Genomic DNA, 9,075 nt, shown 5'->3' on the forward strand with positions numbered 1-9,075 from the left:
AAGTGAATCATATATTATAACAGAAAAAAGGAAAGAAGAAAATGAAGTATCGAAGTTGGAATACGTGACAAGATAAAAGTCATTGTGTAATTTGCCATTTTTGCTGTGAGTGACCTACTTTGCACATCTGCTCATGCTTAACTCCACTCTCTCAAGCTTATTGCAAACAAAAATAAATCAAGGCCATGTGACGTAAGATCTGTCAGGCACCGAGCAGCACTAGATAGTGTAAGAATTCATGTTTTCTAAGTGCGCCTTGTTTATAGTCCATGTTGCCAACCTACCAACAGTTACTGTAACAAGGTTTTATTATATATTAACAGTAAGATTGGTGAATTAAAATTGACAAAAACACACATTTGGTTAGACAATCTTTTCCACTGACCCCACTACCACTCATTCATTTGTTGAATTGGTAGCTGAGGTGTGCTTGTGGATCCACTCCAGGTAATTGGATACACGTGTGTATATGCCGTAGTGACCTGGGCGGGCGCATCCTTTGCCCCAGCTCACAATGCCCAGGAGAAATGTGGTGTTCCCGTAAGAGGTGACGAGAGGTCCACCGCTGTCCCCCTTACACGAGTCCTCCTTACCCTCGAAGTAGCCAGCACAGAACATGTTCAAGGTTAGCGAGACTTTGCTTTCCCTAACACAGTCCTGAGTGTGGATACGGGGCACTTTGAGCTTCCGGAGCAATCGTGACGTCGGTCCATCCTCGCCTCGTCGTCCCCATCCGCTCACGGTGTGTAAGCGGACTCTCCACAGCTCTCGTTCAGCCATTATTTTGCGAGGGAGGCACACGGGTACCGCGTACGTACTGTAGACGATGGGACGGCGGAGACGGAGGAGGGCGATGTCATTATCTGCTGTTGCCGAGACGTAATTGGGGTGCAAAATCATCTCGTCCACTTCTATAGTTTGTTCCGAACCTTCGTTGACGTTAATGTCATGCTCACCTGGATTTAAAAAAAAGGCTGTTAATTGGTGTCTTGACTACAGATGCACATACACGCTATCATGTACAGAACTCACCTGCAACTATTTTGAGAAACTTGACTGCAAGCTTTTCTAAACAATGAGAGGCTGTGAGGATCCATGTAGGCTTATAGATCACACCACCACAGAACGCCTTTTCACCGTACTTTAACAAGACCTGATGAAGACACTTGTTTGAAAATCAGTGTGACATTAAACTCTCATATTCTCTGCAGTCTTAACAATGAATGCTTCATGGACCATAGCGATGGACTGGCATCCCATTCAGGTAGATTCTCATGTTCCTGGAACAGGCTCTGGATTCACCATGCCCTGAACAGGTAAGTGTTTACATAAGATGAATGATTGAATTAACGAATGATCGCAATTCATATGGAAATAGACGCATGAGCGTCGATAACACTGGCATATTGGCATATGTCTTGGGGAATCCAATCACAGCATTGAGTACAGGTGTGAACAGGGTCAACTGTGTCTCAGATGCTCATCGTAATCCATAACTGATTGATTAATTAATCCACTTTGGAGGTGGTCAGGCATGCATGTGGCCACGTAACGTTTGTATAGTGAACAGTAATTCAGGGAAGGATTACTCATGTGACATAAAGGATTTTACCAGGTGGGTGACAATTAAAGGAAAAACCAATATACATTGGCTTGGTAAGGTGTTGCAAATGCTCCTAGGCATAGATCATACATGTCTCTGGAACTGTACTGGAAAGACAAAAAGTATTTTCTTTCAATTGGTGTTATGATAATGGTGGTGGAGAGCACTGTCTAAGATGTGGGTCCAAAATCTCCCATAGGTTTTAAATAGGTTGAGATCTGGTGACTGCAAAGGCCGCGGAATATGATTTACATCATTTTCATGCTCATCAAACCATCCAGTGACCTCGTGTTACTGTGAGCAGGATAGAATCATCGCATAACGGTGATCGGTCAGAATAACGCTGCACTGATTTGTACTCTACCCTCTAAGACGAAGCTGGACCCTTAACATGTCAGCAGAATACGTAACACCACAACATGCCAGATTTACCAGACTTAATAAGTTACCTTTCTTGCCCAGGTAACATGGCAGAACAGAGGACTGGAGGTCCTTGCAAACTATCCATCGATCAAACACAATGGAATAGATGTCCTGATTAATGACCTTCACTTCTCTACCTACGTAAAAATCCTCAGGAGATGGCTAGTAGTGACTCTATCCCAGTTTCAAGCAGCAAGTAAAGTCTGCTCTTTCATAGCGTAAATCCCAAGTCACATACTATTGCCTTCCAGTTCACTTAAGCGAGAAATTCTTTCATTTCAACTTGTTCGGTAATCAGTATTTCACGTCTTGTGCCAATTAACTCCTCCTACTTTCACATTTAAAGTCACGTGACGGGAAAACAACACCAGCACATGGCCAGCACAGGACACTGGATGCTGTACACTTCTCTGGACGCATCTGCACTCTTTATTGTCAGGTTTTCCTTTAAATCGTCACTTATCTTATATACATACAGTACATGTATATGTTCTACATTAAGAAACTTTAACTTACCTGCCACGGACAGTATCCTTTAGGGCATTCTGTCCCTCCTACTATTCGAGCCCTTTGGTCATGCTCCACATTTTTTCTACTGATGTTGGCATGGAGAAGTGGCACCTTGCCACAAGGAAACATCTCTGGGGGATAAAAAGGAATTCATTGAAATCATGGTCAAAAAGCTATAGAGAGAAACAAATTCTCATGTTAATCCAGTTAGAAAAAAATCTTGATCAACTGCACATTTTTAGTATTCTTACCATGGGTCAGACAGCTTTGTCCGTCCGTCCCAAGGAAGTACCCGTCCGCACAGGAACAGTTGCGTCTCCCCACTTGCTCCTCACAAAAATGTTCACATCCCCCATTCTTATCGAGGCAAGATTCAGGAATATTTTTAATCACTAGAGGAAAGATTTGTTAAAAAAAACATTAAAGAGCTTAATGGGTAATAAAGGCTACCTAAGCTCAAACCTCACTGATTTAATCTCGAATACATTCCCATCCATCCATCCATCCATCTTCTACCGCTTACTCCTTTTCAGGGTCACGGAGAACCTGGAGCCTATCCCAGGGAGCATCGGGCACAAGGCACGGAACACCCTGGACAGGGTGCCAATCCATCGCAGGGCACACAATCACATACACATACTACGGACACTTTGGACATGCCAATCAGCCTACCATGCACGTCTTTGGACTGGGGGAGGAAACCGGAGTACCCAGATGAAACCCCGCAGCACGGGGATGAACATGGAAACTCCGCACACACAGCCGCGGTGGGACTCGAACCCCCGGACCCTGGAGGTGTGAGGTGAACGTGCTAACCACTAAACCACCGTGCGCATTCCCATACATTGAAATGAAAACGACGTTTTGAACAAATAAAACTACCCTTACGTCTTACCGTGGAAGAACACGGTGAAAATAGGTTAATGTGAAATATATGGCATCATTCTTATTCACATTTATTTGTTGCACAACAGGCTGGCAAAGGTATTTTTGCCATTTTAAAAAATGAGCACGTATAAAACATGGGTAAGTTGATGATCGTACCATGTTCACACTCACGCCCGTGAAAACCTGCTGGACACAGGCATGTGTAAGATTGTTTCATCTGTGTGCAGCTACCATTGTTCTTGCATGGGTTCGGCAGACAGAGATCTTTAACTTAAAAACAAACAAACAAACAAAAACACAAAACACAACAATGACCTCAAAATCAAACGACAAAATGCATTCATTTTAAAATAATGTCATTCTAGTCATTGAACATCTTACCATGGTAGTTGTTCCAGAATTCATTCTGTGGTGACAGAAAGTAAGGAGCATGTGCATTTACTACGAATGTTCACGTTTTACAGCCTGATTACAGTGTCACAGTAACATTTCTATTATATAAGATGTAAATAACTAAGAATGGCAGGGAATTTCACTGGATTTCAAAAGAAGTCGTTAGAAAAACTGCTCCCTCCTGCTAAGTCATTTCGTGTGTGTTTACAATACCGACCGTTACTTCTGTGTGTTCAAACACCTCCCTGGCCTCCTCGTAAGAGCATTTCTCCTCTATGCACTCTCTCTCCAGGTCGCCCCTCTTCAGCTCCTCAAACCACCCCGAGTTTGCCCGCTTAATGCGGGCGAGGACTCCATGAGCCGCCTTCCTCCTGATAAACACTACAACGCAAATAGGACCCCATGTACATATATGCGTATGTATACACCGTATATAACCACAAGCACGCTGACCTACGTACATTTATGAATACGACGAAGGTCTCACTTAGATCTAGATACATGTAAACCAGATAAACTCGTCTAATCTGTCTGTGCGTAAGTTTATCACCATACATGCAAGCATTTTACCTGAAGCAGGGTGGCAGCAACATAAACTCGTTACCAGAGAGAGCAGAAATATGAGCCGCATTTTGGATAATGGCTGACGTTCTGTAAGACTTTCCGTTCCCTACAGTTGAAGAGTCCAAAGTCTGGAGACTGTCCACCCGAAAGCCTAAAAGCCTGCCTCCAATAGTGAAACTTTGAAGCTCACGAGCAGAATTGATCAAAATAACCACAATTTAACCACTCTTATATCTAATAGCAACATTCATTTTATTAGTGGTTGTGCAAATAGAACAGTACAATAAATCATTGTTGATATATATTATATATAATATATAATATATATACACACACATATTCAGGGAACGATAGTGTTTTATAGTGAAGCTAAGTATCAGTACAGTTTGTATATCATCTTTACAGCACCAAATCATCTGATGTTAAGTTTTAAGATTTTAAAACTTAATTTACTCTGCAGCGACTGTGTTCATAATCCACTCTACAAATACTGCTACACGGGTGTAGATGCCGTACATATCTGAGCGAGCACAGCCTTTTCCCCAACTCACTATGCCTGTCAAAAACCATATGTTGTTGTAGTGGGTGACCAGTGGCCCACCACTGTCCCCTTGACAGGCGTCACGTCCTCCTTCCTTAAAACCAGCACACAGCATGTTGCTGGTCAGGCTCAGACCTGAGTGGGCTCGGCACTTCTCGAGCGGCACCCGGGGCACTTCTAGCCGCTGGAGCACGGTGGACTGAGGTCCGTGCTGAGAAAGCCGGCCCCATCCGCTCACGACAGAGGTGCGCACCGAACCTAGCGTGCGACCGAATGTGCCCTGTGCTGGAGGAAGGCAGATGGGCACGACGTAGGGGCCTAGTGATATGTTCCTGCGCAGATGTAGAAGTGCTATGTCAGCATCATTGGATGTGTAGTTGTAAAGAGGATGGATTAATATTTCAGACACCCCTCTAAACTGCTCCGTGTCCTCTTTTACAGAAATGATGTGTTCACCTGAAAGGAATAGGACAGCAGGAAAATCAAAGGGAAGTAAGAGCAAAGGCCAGTGTGAGGTTCTTGTAAGGAAAGGAGATGAAATCTATGGAGGATTAGTTTATTTATTTTCCTGAAACTTCTTACCGACTGTCACTTGTAACTGGGATTTTTCTGCGTGCCAGACACAGTGAGCTGCTGTGAGAATCCACTCCGAGTTTAGAATAACTCCTCCACATTTATACACACCCGCAAGCCTAAGTAATGCCTTAAGGAAAATACATAAAAGAACTCAAGAGCTCAGTCTAGAGAAGCATTTTGTCATAATGTATCCAAAATCTAGCTGCTTTTTGTCTTCTTCTACCTGCCAAGGACATTGTCCTTTAGGGCACACTTGTCCTTTAACAATCCTAGGGCCTATTTGGTTCACCACCGGTTTACCACAAGCAAAAGGTACTAAGGAAAAAGAAAATCTGGTTATTTTTAGAATATAAAATCACTGAAGGAAATTCAGATTTATACATGAAGTATTTTTTTAAATCTGGAAGCATGGGGTCAGAGGGTATAGGGGACTTATACGTCATATCATCATATCCATCATATTTTTATACTGTAATGCCAAAACCTACCTTGTGACACACAGCTTCTGTTGTCAGCCGCCAGGCTGTAGCCAGTAGCACAGTGACATCGATGGGCCAAATCTGCATCCTCTGTGCAGAAGTGCTCACATCCTCCGTTCTTATACAGACAGCCATAAAAAGTGTGCGGAAGTGTTTCTGTCGGGTCACCAATGGTACTGTTAAGAGTTTTGGTGTAAAGTACCTGGTCTGTACAACCAAACATGTAATTGCTTGTGTTACCTTTGTCGCAGTTCCGTCCCTGGAATTTAGGTGGACATAGACAGATATAAGTGTTGCCCTGACTGACACAAGTGGACCCGTTTGCACATGGGCCAGGTTGACATTGGTCCACTTCTGCAGAAATAACCGCAAAAACAGAACCAGTCCGACTCAAACCAAACAGAAACATACGTAGATTTCATTTTATTTACTTTCCCCAACAGGTAATATGATACCTGTGTACTTCTTCCAGAACTCATCCTGAAAAACAGAAAAATGTATTTTAAAAAAATACAGCAAATGTATTTCTTAGTTCCACTGGAATTAATGCTGCTATGCTACACATGACATGGCCTCTTAAATTCCTTAGCTTGGTCTGGCTAGCTAACAGCTGCGATAACACAGGCTGAGCCGGTCAAGCTGTGAGCTGGTCAAGCCAAGCTGCATTTTTCAGCAGGGTTGCTTATATAAGTTTAGCCTACCAACTGTTCAGGCCGAGAAAAGATCTCCTTGGCCTCTTCGTATGAGCATATCTCCTCTAAACACTCCCGCTCCAGATTTCCTTGTTTCAGCTCCTCCAGGAATGAGTTGGCACGTGGATAGCGATGCAGAAGCATCTGCTTAGCTTCTGACCTACTCAGGAACACTGGTGCTGAAAAGGCCATTGGGCAGGAGAAAATGAAAAAAGAGACTTTGGTTCAGTTCATTGCTGGGAGAAATAATTTCACCTTGATGTTGATGATTTTTAACAGAGGTTTTGTCTAGAAATGAGATAAAGTCCATTCTACATAAGTTTGCTCCAGTCTTAGTTTTATGATACATGCAGGCCCGGTCTGGTAATACCTAAACTATCAACTTGACCAAATGAAAGCCCATGAATGATATAAATAGATTTTTAAAAGGATAAAAAAAATATTGGAACATATGACTGACAGGTGTTTCTTGTTGCCCAGGTGTGTCCTGTTAGACTGAATGTTTATTACAATTAATAGCTCTGAATGTCTACTCTTGATTTGAGCTCTGGGTTTTGCCTGTGAAGACTGCATTTGTTGTTAAAAAGGATAAACCAACATTTATCCATATTTATACATATTTATGGTTATTAAGATAATCAACAGCAGTTGATGACAGAAATGTTGTAAGAGCTGGGATGAAAAACTAAAAAACAACAGTCTGTGACATCACTAACGACCTCGACAGGACAGGGGTGAAGGTATCACAATCCACCGTACGGAGAAGACTTCGAGAGCAGAAATATTGAGGCCATACCACAAGATACGAAACCACTCATCAGCAGTAAGAATCAGAAAGCCAGATTGGAATTCGCAAAGAAATACAGAGACGATCTACAAAAGTTTTGGAACCGAGATCAACCTCTACCAAAGTGATGGAAAGACCAAAGTGTGAAGAATGAAAGGATCTGCTCATGATCCAGAATGTACATGCTCATTGGTCAAGCATGGTGGAGGTAGTGTCATAGCTTGGGTTGCACGGCTGCTTCTGGAACGGGATCGCTAATCTTTATTGATGATGTAACTCATGATCGTAGAAGTCCACAGAAACATTCTGTCTGCCGGTTTACAGAGAAATGCATCCACCACTTCATCACACAGCAAGACAATGATCCAAAACACACTGCCAACTCAACATAGGACTTCATCAGAGGGAAAAGTGGAAGGTTTTAGACTGACACCAGACTTTAACCCAGTTGAGCAGCATTTCACCTTCTGAAGAGGAGACTGAAGGGAGAACCCCCCCCCCCCCCCCCCCCCCCCGAAACAAACAACAACTGAAAAGCATCACAAAAGAAGAATGCAGCGGATGCAGATAGTAAGCAAGGGATAAGCAACCAAATATTAAGTGTTGTTTACTTTAAACCTATCTGTTCCTTTAATTTTGCTCACCTAAATATTGGGTGGTCTGCCACCAAAGCTTCCATGTTCTAGGTTGTTTAACACATCTAGATGTCAATATGAAGAAATGTAAGCTGAAATTCTGATTTACTGTCTCATATTCCTCTGTTGATCTCAAACCCAATTGTCTTCAGTGTACAGCAAAAACTAAAGATACTAAAAAATAAAAGAACTGGCCTTGCCGTTCCAATACTTTTGGAATGTCAGTAAGACATCAGCCTGATAGCATTTTTAAGTGAGCAGAGACCAAATATGACCTTAACTTGTGTACACCTCCTACCTTTGTCTGGAGAAGTAACAATGGAACAAGCGACACCTTACCTGCTGGATCCCCAAAGCAGGCTTGGATACACAGCAGTGAGGTGAAGAGAAGGAGATTCATTCTGCATGAACTCGACTCCATTTCAGGTCTAACAGTTTTGATCAAAGTCCAGTCCTTTGCGTGCAATCGGGTCTGAAAAACAAAAAAAAGGGTTTGACTTTAGGATGAAATAATAACCTTTTGACTCAGCAGCAGGTGGTGCCACTGAGAGCTGCTGTGAAGCGGTAGCATAACGTGTTGTGTTTCTCAACACTGCAAAACCTGGATCAGTTGGATTTAAGGTATAACACAGGATGATACGTTAATGAGTCTTTATTGGTCACATATATTTTACAGCACAGTGAAATTCTTTTCTTCGCATACCCATGCATGTTATAAAGTAGGGGTCAGAGCACAGGGTCAGCCATGATACATCGCCCCTGGAGGCGACAGGGTTAAGGTCCTTGCTCAAGGGCCCATCAGTGGCAGCTTGGCAGTGCTGGGGCTTGAACCCCCGACCTTCCGATCAGTAACCCAGAGCCTTAACCACTGCCCTCTATAATAGCTATAATATTTTCATATATTTAACTCTGAAACATCAGTTACTGTGCTCTTGAGCTTCAACCCTATTTTTGAATGTGTCTACTTGAATGTATTCAAGTCAA

At 42.8% G+C, this 9,075-nt stretch overlaps 2 protein-coding genes across 2 annotated transcripts; both read right to left on the reverse strand.

Moving 5' to 3' along the window:
• Positions 1-68: 68 nt before the first annotated feature.
• f7 (coagulation factor VII) lies at positions 69-4,541 on the reverse strand. Its single transcript, XM_017457306.3, has 8 exons — positions 4,388-4,541; positions 4,035-4,198; positions 3,806-3,830; positions 3,581-3,694; positions 2,788-2,928; positions 2,543-2,667; positions 1,033-1,153; positions 69-956 (listed from the first exon to the last, which is right to left on the reverse strand). Exons 1-8 carry the CDS (start codon positions 4,446-4,448, stop codon positions 397-399), a joined length of 1,311 nt encoding a protein of 436 aa, XP_017312795.1. The 5' UTR covers positions 4,449-4,541; the 3' UTR covers positions 69-396.
• Positions 4,542-4,606: 65 nt separating this feature from the next.
• On the reverse strand, positions 4,607-8,585 carry f7l (coagulation factor VII, like). Its single transcript, XM_017457307.3, has 8 exons — positions 8,431-8,585; positions 6,679-6,848; positions 6,433-6,457; positions 6,218-6,331; positions 5,987-6,133; positions 5,722-5,813; positions 5,505-5,625; positions 4,607-5,378 (listed from the first exon to the last, which is right to left on the reverse strand). The coding sequence occupies exons 1-8, from the start codon at positions 8,510-8,512 to the stop codon at positions 4,831-4,833; spliced, it is 1,299 nt and encodes a 432-aa protein (XP_017312796.1). The 5' UTR covers positions 8,513-8,585; the 3' UTR covers positions 4,607-4,830.
• Positions 8,586-9,075: the final 490 nt, after the last annotated feature.

Source organism: Ictalurus punctatus, chromosome 26 (genome assembly GCF_001660625.3).
Source record: "Ictalurus punctatus breed USDA103 chromosome 26, Coco_2.0, whole genome shotgun sequence".
NCBI lineage: Eukaryota > Metazoa > Chordata > Actinopteri > Siluriformes > Ictaluridae > Ictalurus > Ictalurus punctatus.